This window comes from Spermophilus citellus (assembly GCF_964194105.1).
Source record: "Spermophilus citellus genome assembly, chromosome: 3".
NCBI classification, from domain to species: Eukaryota; Metazoa; Chordata; class Mammalia; order Rodentia; family Sciuridae; genus Spermophilus; species Spermophilus citellus.
Genome location: NC_138184.1, coordinates 88,219,329 through 88,234,814, shown reverse-complemented (window position 1 = coordinate 88,234,814; position 15,486 = coordinate 88,219,329). Strand labels below are relative to the sequence as shown.

Below are 15,486 nucleotides of genomic sequence, written 5' to 3'. Positions count from 1 at the left end.
GAGACTGAGGCATGAGGATTGTGAGTTCAAAGCCAGCACCAGCAATTTAGGGAGGCCCTAAGCAACTTAGCTATTTGGCAAAACCCTGCCTCAAAATTTTTTTGCGGGGGTGGGGGTGTGTGAATCATAGGACTGGAGATACTGCAGAACCACAACCCCAGTCCTCCCCCCCCCCCTTTAAGAGAATTTTGTTAATTTGACAGGGCTGACCTCCAATTTAAGATCATTCTGCCTGGGAGGGCTGGGGTTGTGGCTCAGTGGTAGAGCGCTTGCCTGGCATGTGTGAAGCAGTTCTCAGCACCATATATGATTAATAAATAAAGGTATTATGTTCATCTACAACTTAAAAAATAAATCTTCTACCTTAGGTTCCTGAGTACTCGATTTCAGGTGTGTGCTGCTGAGCCCCCCATTGACTTTCAGTCACTAAATTTTAATTGCCTTTTGTGCTTGGGTACTGGGGATTTAGCCCAGGGGCACTTTATCACTGAACCAAACCACATCCCCAGCCTTTTTGAGTCAGGGTTTTCCTAAATTGCTTAGGCTAGTCTGGAACTTTAGCCCTACTTCAGCCTCCTAAATAGCTGGGATTACAGGCCCATGCCATGCCCATCTTAATTGCCATTCTAATTAGAATGGCAGTTGTGAGATGGAAAAAAGGTTGAGAAGAATTGAAGGCAATTTTTAAGGGTTTTCCCCATCTTTTGTTCTTTTAACATGTGAGGCATTCATTTCTCAATATTGGGTCAAAGTTAAATGTGTACAATATAACTTTGTATACAGCAAAGAAAGACACTGTTTGTATATTTAACCCAACCTTTAGAGGAAGACTAGATGGTTAATTTATAACATCAATATAAGTATTTTTCATGCAGCAAATGTGATATTGGTCCCACCCTAATAGATAATATGACCGTATGTATTACCCTGGAAATTTAACTTTGGTATTTATTGCCTCAAAAAAAAAATGTTTTCTGTTTGTCTAAACCTCTGCTCTTAGGGGTAGGGACACAGCTCAGTTGGTAGAGTGCTTGCCTTGCATGCACTAGGCCTTGGGTTCAATCCTTAGCAACACACACACACACACCAAAAAAAAAAAAAAACACAACTCCGCTCTTACACTGAAATTCAGCAAAACAAGCCCAGCACTTCCTTTTGCATCCTCTTATAGTTGGCCCCTAATTTGCATACTAGCTTTGCTGGTCTTAAATGTATCAGGGGCTGGGGTTGAGGCTCAGTGGTAGAGTGCTCGCCTAGCATGCATGAGGTACACTGGGTTCAATCCTCAGCACCACCTAAAAATAAAATAAAGATATTGTATCCACCAAAAAATAATTTTAAAAAAGTACATTAAAAAATGTGTCATGTATATGAGAGCCTGAACTAAGGATTATATGTCAAAATATTTTTGGCTTGAGAAGAGCACAGTTTCTCCTGTGTCAATTGCTTTGTTTTGGTGCTGGGCATGGAACCCAGGACCTCATCTGTGCTAGCTGTTTCTTTATCCATTAGATGTGTACCCTTCATCATAGCATGCACAGAATTTTAAATTTTCTAAAATGAAAGGTTCTGGTTTATTCATTTGGAATATTGCTCTTCGTTGCATAAGCATTTCCAGCAGGAATTTCACCTCAACGTATGTGTCCCTGCAGTCAAATGCTAGGATGATCTTTGCCTCTTGAGATTATGTATTACTCTTTCTGTGCCATTTTGCGATCACATTGCCTACTGCAAAGTTGTTTCATGCACTAAAGGTAAAAAAGCGAATCATATTCTTAAAAACTCTGAAGTGTAAATTTGAAACTAAATTGTAGATTTAACAAGTCTAGTGTTTACCTTTTTTCTCTTCAAAATTTATTTCTTAAACAGGACGACTATTTTGTTTACATATAACCAGTGACAATAATAATTCAATATATAGAATAAGTCTAGAAAAATGAAGTTTTGACTTTAGAATAAATCTCCCTAGAATTACAAATGATATTTTAATTTTTAGTTTTTACATTAATACTTATAAAACCACGCCGGTTTCAGAAAGTCATGGAAAGCTGTTTTATACTTCTGGGATGTTGGTACTAGGGGTGGAATCCTAGTACCTAGGGCCTGTGCCACTCTACCACTGAGCTGCACTCCCAGCCCCCTACATTCCACTACCCACCTCCGCCAACATGCTAGGGATGGAACCCAGGCTGCATCCCAGCCCTTATTTTTTATTTTGAGAGAAAATCTTGCCCAGTTGCTGAAGTTGGCCTAGAATTTGAGATGCTCCAGCCTCCGGGGATTAAGATATGGTCCCTTTAAAGAGTTATTAAAGGAATTCTTTAGCCCAGGAAAGAAAGTTCAGTTGACTAAAAGATCTTTTTCAAGTTATGCAAAAGTTTTATTAATTTGTGATAATACACTTTTCAAAAGGTACCAGAGCAAATAAGGTGAGAAAGTCTCCTCTACCCATGCCCCAGTGTTTCCAGTTTGTTAACACCTTCCCAGAGGTATTTTCTTATGCCACTGGCAGCCCCATACACATCACTCACATCTAAGATATACTCAGTGTGCAGTGTGTCTTAGAGGAAGTTTTCACATTATTGTTAGTAGAGTCTATTACCAAAAGACTGTGCTGTGAATTAAACACGTGCTCTGTGAGCAGTGTCAGTAGGGTAAATTCCTGTAGGAGAATTAGGGTAAAAGGGGTATGGTAATGCATGCCTATAATCCCAGCCACTCAGGAGGCTAAAGAGGAGGACTACCCTGTCTCGAAATAGAAAAAAGGACTGGGGATATATATGGCTCTGGTGGCTTCATCTGGGTTTAATCCCCGGTATGGGAGAGGAATGGAGTTATGGGGTAAAAATGTTGTGCTTTGCAGTTTGGGTATATATTGCCAGTTTGCCTGCCAAATTTTGCAGCCTTCCTCTTTGACCAGTAGCACACATACAGGGTGATCACAAAGTCTGGAAGGGAGTTGTAAATACCAGATGTGCCTGTTGATATTACATGAGTGTTTCCCACATTAACAGTTTTTGTTTATTAGATTCATAGTTAAAAGTAGTGTCTGTACAGATTTTTTTTAAATTTAAAAATTTTTTTTGTAGTTGTAGATGGACAGGATGCCTTTATTTTATTTGTGCTTCACACATGCTAGGCAAGCTCTCTACTGCTGAGCTACAGCCCCAGCCCTGTACTCTTTTTTTTTTTTTTGTACTGAGGATTGAACTCAGGGACACTCGACCACTGAGTTACATCCCCAGCCCTATTTTGTATTCTATTTAGAGATAGGGTCTTGCTGAGTTGCTTAGTGCTTCACCTTTGCAGAGGCTGGCTTTGAACTCACGATCCTCCTGCCTCAGCCTCCCAAGCTGCTAGAATTATAGGCATGCACCACTGTGCCCGGCTCCAGATTTATTTTTGAATTATCTTATGTGAGGTTAATTGAGCATCTTTTTGGAAAACCATCTGTTTCCTGTTCATAATAATGTAACTGTTCTTGATGAACTGAATCAGAAGATATAGGAAGCCTAAGAAAATACCTTACTTATTACACAGCGAAAGCTTGGTGGCCTATATGAGCATGTATGTAGCCAAACTTTTTTTTTTTTTTTTTAATCTGGAGATAGATTGATTGATTGGGGGTGGGGTGGGGAACTAGGTCTTACTGAGTTCCTTAGCTCCTCTCAAGTTTCTGTGAACTTGCGATCCTCATCTAGGGATATTGTACCACTAAGCTGCATCCCCAGCCCTTATTTATTTTAAGACAGGGTCTTGCTAAGTTGCCCAGGCTGGCCTTAGCACTCTGCCTCAGCCTCAGAGTGCTACTGTCACAGTTTTTATGAACTTGAGATAGGTTGATCATTTGTTTCTTTTAATGACTTTTATATTTTGTACTGTATATAAACTATTTTCTTTAAGAATTATGTTTGATTTGAAGTAAAATTATAATATGGTTATAATTTTAACTGTGGCAAAACTTGCTCACTTTATCTCTTCCTTCCCTTAGTTGGTGACAAAGTTCCTGCTGATATAAGATTGACTTCCATCAAATCAACAACTTTGAGAGTTGACCAGTCAATTCTCACTGGTAAGTATTAGCATATTGGAAAGTCACTGACATTGCTCAATCCTCTCATTTCCCATGCTAATAGAGTTAGCTCTTGCCCACTGTCCCTTACGATGGTATTTCACCCTAATTCTCTCTTCTTTGATATTTGTTTTCTTAGGGCTTTGACTTTTTTTTTTTTTTTTTTTTGCGGGGGGGGGGGGGACCAGGGATTGAACTCAGGGGCATTTGACCACTGAGCCACATCCCCAGCCCTATTTTGTATTTTATTTAGAGACAGGATTTCACAGTTGCTTAGCACCTCGCTGTTACTCAGGCTGGTTTTGAATCTCCATCCTCCTGTCTCAGCCTTCTGAGCTTCGGGATTACAGGTGTGCCCGGCTACAAAAAAACAGTTTTAGTTTTAAAATAAAATCAATTTTACTTTTTAAAAAAGGTTACAAATTCCTCATTAATTGAGAGTAATGATCTGAGATGTTGAAGTTTCCCTATTTTGTGGAAAGTGACTGATTCAATGCTGAGATGTTTTTTCCCGTTGGAGGAGTACTAATCTTGCATCTACATACTTTGCAATAAGCAAAGGTACAATTAATAACTGTGAGCCAAAAAAGGCAACTATTTAGCTACCTGGAGTTTGCATTCCTAGGTTTGTGATTTTTTTTTTTTTTAACATTTTCCTTTCTTTGTGTGATAAAGGCACAATTTAGGGTGGAGGGTTCCAATTAACTGGAAGTAAGGTTGTCAGAAGATTAACTCTGAAAACAATGCTAACCTGAATTAAATAGCTAGTAAATATAAAATCTAAAGGCTACCAAGAGTTATCTGATTATCAGTTTTTAAAAGCAACTAATGTCATAGATACCATGAATGAGTAACCTAGGCTCCTAATTTTAATTGTTTTGTTACATGAATAGCTTATCTAAACTCCCATTAGCAGCAACAAGCTGCAAGCCATTTAAGCCATAAAATGTTAAGGAAATGATTGGGTTGAAGGCCTGAAATTCTCAGGGTGGGTCTCCCTTAACAGTTGCTGTTTTAAAATGCTTCAGAGTGTCTTGTTAAATAATCTATAATACTATAGTTTTAGGCCAAATGAGGAACCATATCTTTTGTCAGATTCATAATAGTGTATAGGGTAGTAAATTAATTCCACTAGTTATTCCAGAAAATAAATATGATTGGGATTTTATTTCAAAATTTAGCTCCTTTATTTTGAAATTAAAATTACTTTATCTTCACATTCTTTATTCTGGAATTTCCATTTCTAAATTATCATAGTTTGCCCCTTTTTAATGGATTGGACCTTATGTTCCTTTTCCCAAGTTGATAATATCCCTAAAATGGAAATGGGTTGGCATGGATGAGGGTTCCCGGGTTCTGGGGGTGCCAGATCTAACTGTATCTTCTGTCTCACAACCTGCTTAGGTGAGTCTGTTTCAGTTATTAAGCACACCGACCCTGTCCCTGACCCACGGGCTGTCAACCAAGATAAAAAGAATATGCTGTTTTCTGTGAGTACCCTATCATATTCCTCCGGGGAGGTGGGGAGAGTTGGTGGTGCTGCAGATTGAAACCATGGCCTCACACATGCTGAGCACCCACTGTGCCACTGAGCTACATCTTTTCCCTCTGTTTTTTATTTTATTTTATTTTATGTACTGGGGATTGAGTCACTGAGCCACATCCCTAGCCATTTTTCCTTTGACACAGGGTCTCACTGAGTTGCTTAGGGCCTCACTAAACTGTCCAGGCTGGCCTCCAACTTACAGTCTCCTGCCTCAGCTTCCCTAGCTGCTGGGATTATAGGTATGCACCACAACATCTGGCTCAAATGTATTTTTACCTGGAGACATACCTGGACTTTTAAAGATCCATGGATGTTGTTTTTCACTGGCTGCCTTCAATGGCTTTAGAAAATATTGGGTATTATTCCAGAGGATAATTACACTCTTATGGTTAGTCTCAGCTGTCAGAAAACATCAATAATAGTGCTTTGGGTGTAGTCAGTGGTAGAGCACATGCTTTGCATGTAAGAGGCCCTGACTTCAATCTATCACCAAAAAAAGAAAAAAAAAATCCAATGATAACCCAGTTGTGGAATGTTGTCTTTTGTTTTGATTGGCAAGTTTTGAGGGAAGAAAAAAAGATTAGGTCAAACATGGTGAAATTCTATAAACATAATTGAAAAAGTAGGTTTGTTTGGAGAAGCCTTAGCCTGCAGAGAGTGTTTTCAGAATGGTGTAGGTGCTGCTGCTGTTCTTTCTGGCTCACAAAGAAAAGGTGTGTGTTTGCAGAAAGTACAAACAGGCAAACCTTTCAGTCTAGGTGACAGGTAGGTGAATGTTAATTGTACTATTTAATTCTTAAATACCATAGAAATGCAGGGATTTTGGTTGTGGAATCTAGAGTGATATTTCAAATGATGGAATTTTATGTGTTGTAAAATAATGAATTATAGTCAAAGTAAGCCATATCATTTCAATGCTAGGAATTAAAGTGAAATAGGGAGAGGACACTGACACTTGAATTTGTTGACTTTTGAATTCTGGTGCTTAAGTACAGCTCCTCCAGATAGCCTGTGGGGCTGGTTGCCCTTCTTGTCATAGCTGACAAAAGTAGGAGAGCCTGAGCTGTTGGAGTTGGAAATGAAGAAAGCATAGAGTTAAGAGTTGTGGAGGGGGCTGGGAATGTGGCTCAAGCGGTAGCGCACTCGCCTGGCATGCATGCAGCCCGGGTTCGATCCTCAGCACCACGTACAAACAAAGATGTTGTGTCCGCAGAGAACTAAAAAATAAATATTAAAAAAAAAAAAAAAAAAGAGTTGTGGAGTTTGAGAACCTGGGAACACGGAATGGTTGGAGTGCTGCCATGCCCAAGGCCAGCAAACTAGGCTGCATCTTGTGAACAGAGATCCAGTGGGTCAGCACATTGCTGCTCTGGGTTAAGTAGGCACTGCCTGGAATCCAGGCCAGGTTTGGGGAAGTACCTTGGTGCCTTCAAGAGGCATTGCTCACTCACAGTTGAGAAGGCCTAGTAGAACATGGTGAGAGAATCTGGGGGTCATGGTCAAAATCCAGGGTCTGGGTTAATTGATCAGTATTTAATTTGGAATGTGACCAGTTCTCTACTTCTCCCTAGGGTACAAACATTGCTGCTGGGAAAGCCATGGGAGTGGTGGTGGCAACTGGAGTCAACACTGAAATTGGCAAAATCCGGGATGAAATGGTTGCAACAGAACAGGAGAGAACACCCCTTCAGCAGAAACTGGATGAGTTTGGGGAACAGCTTTCCAAAGTCATTTCCCTTATTTGCATTGCAGTCTGGATCATAAATATTGGGCACTTTAATGACCCAGTTCACGGTGGCTCCTGGATCAGAGGTGCTATCTACTACTTTAAGATTGCAGTGGCCCTGGCTGTTGCAGCCATCCCTGAAGGTCTGCCTGCTGTCATCACCACCTGCCTGGCTCTTGGAACTCGCAGAATGGCAAAGAAGAATGCCATTGTCCGAAGCCTCCCTTCTGTGGAAACTCTTGGTTGTACTTCTGTTATCTGCTCAGACAAGACTGGCACACTTACAACAAACCAGATGTCAGTCTGCAGGGTAAGGGTGTCCTTTAAGACTCTTTTCTATAGTGGTTCTGTGCTCATCCTGACAATATACCTCATGCCATCAGAACCTTTGCTTTCTGATTTCTACCATTCTGTGGGTTGTGTGGAAGGTCTAAGCCCAATCTGTAAATACTTGGGAGGAAATGAAACTGTCTTTTGAAATATGGGATGTCTAAGTAGCTGCTAACTTTTATGGAGATAATGGAGACTTCTTGATTTCCCATCCTCTGCCTCTTGGCATCTGAATATTAACAGATATATAGAGGAAGCTATTAGTTAACCTCCTACCTGAAGTCCTAATGGCTGTTTCCGTAAAACATTAAATAAAGCATGCTTTCTTCCTGAGCAGTAAATAGTTGTTTTATGACTTGCTTCATTTCGTAGGCATATCCTTCCTTTCTTATATTGTTTGATCATCATTCAGGGTAAGATAAGAAACCATTTAAATATGCCCTTATTGAAAAAATAAGAGCTGAAGAAATAAAACAACTTGGTATGAGTATTTTGCTAAAGGTACAAATGACCCATACAAATGTAGACTGTACGCATGTTAAAAGTTTTTATTGGGCTAATTAATAAGCAGGAGATCTGTAAAATTGGCTGTAAGAAGGAAATTAAGAAAGTAAACAAAATATGGATTTCTAGGCTTGATGGCAGAATTGGTTAGTGTTATAGGGAAGTAAAATCACATTACCCTTTATAGGATACAAATCTGCACCTGAATGGACTTGTTACATAATGCCTTTGTATGACATTGAAATATAAGAGTTGTCCTCTTGACCTTATCTCTGAGTTTAAGAGAAAGAAACATATATACATGGGCTTGTGTGTGTGTGTGTGTGTGTGTTTAACATCAAGCCCTATGAATGTTTATCTTGCCAATTTTGAATTCCTTGTGAATTTTAGATATGGTCCCACCCCCAACCCCCAATATTGAGAGGTCCAAACCCAGGTTTAGAATTGATGGTCAGATTCTTAAAGAGCTTTTAAGTTTTCCTTGGTTCTCTTTGGGGCGGTAGATTGGTGTGGTTAGTTCATTTTTCTTAGAACTGAAAGGTTGGAGAATTTGTCAGAAGCTAGTTTTGTTATACTAATTGTTTGAGACAAAGAAATGGAAATTGTATTTACAATTTAGTTTCCCCCAAATAAATTTAGCCCTGAAATTTTAATTCCTCAGAATAGTTGTTACATCCATGAAAGAAACTGATGTATATGAATTTATTTGAACTAATGTAATGAAATTGTTTTTCAGTTTCCTAGTTTATTGTTGTTATTGTTGTTGCTCTTATCTTCTTTTATTCTTCCTCAGATTATTTTTTATTTACAGTAGAGGGAAAGGGCTGTCTTTTCTGAGTTGTGTTCTACCTCCCAGCAGAAACCTGATGTAGAATTTGTATTCTGCACAACGTTTGCAGAGGTGTTATGTAACTACCCTTGACTTAAGACAATTCCACCCTGCAGATTCTAAATGGTTTACTTGGTCACAGTCTGAATGCCCAAGCGCATTTCTAAAGTTAGGTGGTGTGGATTAGAATTTCGAGTGTCTTCTAGAATATATTAAACTCTGTTATAAATCCAAGGAATTTCACTTCCCTTCACCCAATACACCCTACAGCTCCGTCACTAACCCCTTTTTTATTTTATTTACTTATTTATTTATTGGGGGGCGTTGGTACCAGGGATTGATCTCGGGGCACTCAACCACTGAGCCACATCCCCAGCCCATTTTATATTTTATTTAGAGACAGGGTTTTACTTAGCACCTTGCTTTTGCTGAGGCTTGCTTTGAACTCAGATCCTCCTGCCTCAGCCTCCCGAACTACTGGAATTACAGGCTTGCATCACCGAGCCCACCCTATCCCTTTTAAAAAAAAATTGAGACAGGGTCTTACTAACTTGCTTTAAGTACCTGAGGCAGGCCTTGAACTTGGATCCTCCTGCCTCAGCCTTCTGAGTTGTTGGTATTGCAGGCATGCCAAGTGGAATTTCAAATGGAGTATCATTAAGAAATAGCATGAGGGCTGGGAATATATCAGTTGGTAGAGTGCTTGCCTTGCATGCACAAGGCCTTGGGTTCCATCCCCAGCACCATAAAAAGGAAAAAAACAATAACAGCAGCAAAAAAACCATGGTATGTAGTAATGATGCCCCATTGTTTTGATTTCTATTTAGTGCAGTTAATTTGTTTTCATATGTGACATTATTTAAATGTTTGACAGTCCTGCTCGAGAAAGTAGAAAGAAAACTAAGGCTGAGAAGTTAAGTGACAGGTCTGAGAGTGACCCAACTTTTATAATAAAAGGCAAAGTTGAATTTTCTTGTAGGAAAAATGGGTTAATTAAACCTGGCCCACTTAGTAATTGGGTATATAAAATGCCAAATATCATTGGGGAAAACAATTTTTTTAATAGAGTTGGGGGTTGATGCTGTTAAAGTATTTTTGACAAACTTTGTTTATTAGATGGTCTGTGTGTTCGAAAAAATATGGCAGGAGCTGGGACAGCATGCTATGCCTGACCTTGGTTATAAATCTTTTTGACAGAGTAGTTATAAACTCGTGACAAATTATTTGAACTAGAATCTTTGCTCTAGAGTTATCACTGTTTTGAATTCCATTTTATGTGTGGATTTTTAAAAATTTTTATTTTTAAATCACCTTGTGATGTCTTTCTTACTCATAGCTTTTTAGTTCCGTTTCAGTGATGTTTTATTTCTGAGTCTGCCTTTGGAATTTAAAAGTATCTGCTGTATAAGAAGTAAATCTTGTGGGACAAAATAAGTTATTTTAAAAATTAGCTGATTTTTTTTCTCATTAAATGTGAATCTTCTTTCTTTTTTAGTTCTGGGGATTGAACCCATGGGTGTTTTCCACAAAGCTACATCCCCAACCCTTTTTATTTTAAGACAGAGTTTAGGGCTGGGGATATAGCTCAGTTGATAGAGTGCTTGCTTTGCATGTACAAGGTCCTAGATTCAATCCCCAAGCACCACTTAAAAAAAAAAAAAAAAAGACAGGGATTAACTAAGCCTTAAACTTGAAATCCTCCTTCCTCAACCTCTTGTGTCACTAGGAATACAGCTCAGAAAAACCAATCTTTTTTCTTTTTTGTATAGTTGAGATGTGTTTTTGTTTCTTTGGAATTTGTGGGAGTTTGTTTTAGAAAGGTTTATGGTTTCAGTTTGTAATGAAACTACAAGTCTAAATCTTATTCTTGTAAATTGGGCTTCTGAATTATATTTTGGAAGCAAACCAAGAAAAAATTTTATGTAAGAAAGTAGCTCACGTCACTTGATTCCTCCATAATATTAAGAATTTTCTGGCCCTTGGGTGGAGCTCTGTTGTGCAGCACTTGCCTAGTATGCATGCTGAGCATTGGGGGAACAGGGGAGGGGGAGCAGTGCTTTGCTTGAGCCAGCCTCCATCTGTATTGTCAAGAGGACACAGTTCATTCAGCCCTGTTGGCTCCTTACTATATACATCTAGTTATATACCTTCATAGAAAATGAGCTATTACCATAATAAAGTGAGTGGGAAGGTACATAGAAGCACTTTGTCTTATTTTACTCAGGGAATGTTTATGCAACTCTTGAAATGTGAGTTTATTCTTTGTAAGCTTTCATGCTTTGCTCTAAATACAGACTACCTAATATTACTTTTGTCAGATCAGGCTGTAACAACTTTCTCAGTCAGCCAGTTGAAATTTGGAATTCTGAACATTCTAAAGAAGAACTCAAGTTGGTAGAATTGACCTTTTGCTGACCCATAGTCTTTATCTTAGGTTTTTGTCTGTCGTCTGTATTTGTTACCACTGCTGCAAATTAATGATTTAGCATCTCATTGATGCTGTTTCTCAGAGTGGTAGGTGAGAGTGGGGTGGGATGAATGAGGTAGGTTAAAATTATTAAATGAGAAGGTTTTGGTTTGTTTGTTTTTGCATTGAACTGCCAAAGATCAATTTTTTTAATTTGTTTTTTAGTTGTAGTTGGACATAATACCTTTATTTATTTATTTTTATGTGGTGCTGAGGGTTGAACACAGGGCCTCCCATTTGCTAGGTGAGCTCCCTACATCTGAGTATCTGAGCCACAACCCCAGCCCCCAAAGATCTTTTTTTTTTTTTTTTTTTTTTTAAGTTGGACACAATACCTTTATTTCACTCGTTCATTTTTTATGTGGTGCTGAGGATCGAACCCAGGGTCTCATGCATGCAACACGAGCTCTCTACTGCTGAGCCACAACCCAGTCCCCCAAAGATCAATTTTTTAAGCAGGACTTTTTTTATCTGTTAAATAACGTTATGCTTTTTACCCCTATAGATGTTCATTCTGGACAGAGTTGAAGGTGACAGTTGTTCGCTCAATGAGTTTACCATAACCGGATCAACATATGCACCCATCGGAGAAGTGTGAGTGACCCATCCTGCTTTTCACATATAAGATCTGTTTGGCACTGTGCTGTTTGTGTTGGTTTGCTAAGATAGGGCTGGGGGGATAACTCGGTGGTAGAGCACTTGCCTGGCATGTACTAGGCTGTGTTCAATTCCCAGCACCACAAAAAATAAACAAAAAACTGAGGCGGCATTCTGAATGTGGTGTAAGGCAGTGTTCCAAAAAAAAAAAAAAAATGTATATATATATATATATATATATATATATATATATATATATATATATAGCACATTTGGTGAAAGACAAAAGTTATAAGCCAGTCATCTTTTTCATCTTTATTTAGCTCCCTTTAAAAGCTCAAAATTTCAAGTGGGGTTTTTATTCTTCATTGATACCAGTGGTGGAGTTTAATTGATAAAGAATTTCTTTTACTGATTTCCCATTAACAGAGATACAGAGATGCATTCTTTTGGGGTGAGGGTAATATTGGGGATTAAACCCAGGAATGCTTTGCCACTGAGCCACATCCACAGTTTCACTTTTTATATTGAGACATAGTCTCACTAAGTTGCTGTGACTGGCTTTGAACTTGTTATCTTCCTGCCTCAGCCTCCTGAGTTACTAGGATTACAGGCCTGTGCCCAGCATCGGCATCACATTTCAAAGAGCCATCAAATTCTTTTGAATGCATTCAAGTCTGTGGTCTCAGAAATTCTATTTTCATTATTAATTTTGGGGAGGGGTATCAGCAGAGATGACACTGATCCAAGAATGTTTTCTTGTTTGTTAGGCATAAAGATGATAAACCAGTGAAATGTCATCAATATGATGGTCTTGTAGAATTAGCAACAATTTGTGCTCTTTGTAATGACTCTGCTTTGGATTATAATGAGGTAAGAATCTTAGTGAGAAACTAGAACCTGGAGTTTCCTTGTGGGTGGTTAGAATGAAAATCCAGCCTTCCTCCCTTTTGAAGGCTTTATTTATTTCCCCTTTCCATTCAAGAGCCTGTTTGTCAGGCATGACCAGCCAAAAAAAAGCTGAGCATCTTTTCCTAGAGTCTTATGATTGAGTGTTGCAGTTCCTTGACTAAGAATTGTGGTGTGTGTGATGATCTTGGCTGTTGACACCAGTTACTGTAAATGAATAAAACCCAGGTTAGAAAGAATTTTTCCTGAGAGCCTGGTGTATTGATTTTGCTTAAGATAGATAAACATATGTCCTTGATTTAGCCAACAGAAAAACTTTTATCATATAGTAAGGTAAATCCTTTGCTTTTTATCTGCATCAGAGACAAATGTTTGCTGTTCAGAATAATAAACAATGGCCTGAAATTATAAATACTATTTGAAAACTCTGAATACCGTGACTAGTGGTTTCATATATTTAAAGGAAATGAAAAGGCAATAAGATAATGTGTACCTATACTTCAAATGTGTTTTTTAAATATCTGGGTCTAGAGCAAGGTAAAAACAGCCTTTAGAGTAATGATGCAAGAGAGGACATGTGCTATGAAAAAATACGAAAGAGAAATTTACCTGTTTGCTGCTTCTCCCTTTTCACTTTCTGTGTTCTTAATCATTACAGGCAAAAGGTGTGTACGAAAAAGTTGGAGAAGCTACGGAGACTGCTCTCACTTGCCTGGTAGAGAAGATGAATGTATTTGATACTGAATTGAAGGGTCTTTCTAAAATAGAACGTGCAAATGCCTGCAACTCGGTTAGTATTTGGCCATCAGTTGTACCATATGTACTTAGTTCATTCGCTCTCTTGAACAACTCATTATACCTTCTTTCTTTAAATATGCAACTTTTCTGTCCCTATGTTTGATCAGGTAAAACAATTTTGTTATCTATTGGACCAAGAAAATAAAAGCAATCAGTAGATAACCAGGGGCAATCTTCTGTGTTCATGAGATGCCTTCTCCCAGGATGCTGTGAATGGGCTGTCTTTGCTTCCAGCAAAAGCCTCCTGCCATCTCTCTTGTTTCAGTATCCAGCTCTTAGATAATCATCTTTAGCAAGGGGAAAATAATAGAATGTTTTTTATCTTAGAACTTTCCTTTAACCTTATTTTCGCATCAGCATCCCACTTTCTTTTCTTACACAGTAGAACTTCTTGAGGAAGAGCTGTTTTTATGTACTAATTCTGTGTCATTCTGTTTTCTTGAGTCCACTTTAAACAAGCTCTTGTCTCTACTAGCACATAAACATCTAGCTGGATGTACTGGCGCAAGCCTATAATCCCAGTAACCTGGGAGGCTGAGGCAGGAAGATCACAGGTTTTGAGGTCAGCCTAGGCAAATTTAGGGAGACCCTGTCTCAAAAAATAAAAAGGACTGGGGATGTAGCTCAGTGGTAGAATGGCCCCGGGTTCAATCCCCGCTGTTTCCCTGCCACCCCACCCCCCACCCCCCATTGGTATCGTAAAAAAAAAGACAACTGTCAGTTACCTATGATCTTGTGCTAAATCCAGTGGTTACATTATTTATGTAAAGCACATGAAGCAAGGATTTGTGAAAGTGTGAAGTGAAACAGAAGTCTACAGTAGCTCAGGAGACTGAGGCAGCTGGAGTGTGAGTTCAAAACCAGCCTCAGCAAAAGCAAGCCACTAAGCAACTTAGCAAGACCCTGTCTCTAAAATATGAAATAGGGCTGGGGGTGTGGCTCGGTGGTTGAGTTGCCCCTGAGTTCAATCCTCAGTAACAGCAGCCTGGCCACCCCCCCCCCCAAGAAAAAAAGTTTACAATAAGAATTAGAGGGGTTTTTTGTTTGTTTGTTTGTTTGTTTTAAAGAGAGAGAGAGAGAGAGAATTTTTAATATTTATTTTTTAGTTCTTGGCAGACACAACATCTTTGTTGGTATGTGGTGCTGAGGATCGAACCCGGGCTGCACGCATGCCAGGCGAGCGCACTACCGCTTGAGCCACATTCCCAGCCCCACGAATTAGAGGTTTTAATGCAATTATCTTACTGATCAGTTTAATAATAAGCAAATGGAAATAACAGTAGTAATGCAAGAGATTTGAACAATAGTAGATGTTACCAAATCTGTATTTCTGTTATGCTGCTACTTGTGCTTCTCAAATGCACATGGATCATTCACCTGAGTAGATGGTACTGCTGGTCCATAGAATGAAGCAAGACTCAGCAAATTCCCAAGGAATGGGTCAAAAAGGAAAAGCCATAGTGGAAATTAGAGGGGATTTTATTGTTATCAGTACAGGGGATTGAACCCGGAGACATTGTACTACTGAGCTACATTCTTGGCCCATTTTGTTTTTAATTTTGAGACAGTTTCTCTCTGAGTTTCGCTAGCTGGCCTTGAGGTTGAAATCCTCTTTTGTTAGTCTCCTGAGAAGCTGGATTGCAATTGTGTGCCACCAACCCACCTAAAATCTAGGTAGGATGTTTTGAACTAAATATCCATAACACCA

The 15,486-nt window shown here is 39.0% G+C and overlaps 1 protein-coding gene across 2 annotated transcripts in view; it reads left to right on the top strand.

Moving 5' to 3' along the window:
* ATP2A2 (ATPase sarcoplasmic/endoplasmic reticulum Ca2+ transporting 2) overlaps positions 1 to 15,486 on the top strand; it is a 58,048-nt gene that overhangs the window by 26,451 nt on the left and 16,111 nt on the right. For both annotated transcript variants that reach the window (XM_081284746.1, XM_081284745.1), the window contains exons 6-11: positions 3,992 to 4,072; positions 5,477 to 5,562; positions 7,190 to 7,654; positions 11,980 to 12,068; positions 12,842 to 12,944; positions 13,639 to 13,770. In XM_081284746.1, the coding sequence (XP_081140872.1) occupies positions 3,992 to 4,072; positions 5,477 to 5,562; positions 7,190 to 7,654; positions 11,980 to 12,068; positions 12,842 to 12,944; positions 13,639 to 13,770 (956 nt within the window). The remainder of the gene's footprint in view (positions 1 to 3,991; positions 4,073 to 5,476; positions 5,563 to 7,189; positions 7,655 to 11,979; positions 12,069 to 12,841; positions 12,945 to 13,638; positions 13,771 to 15,486) is intronic.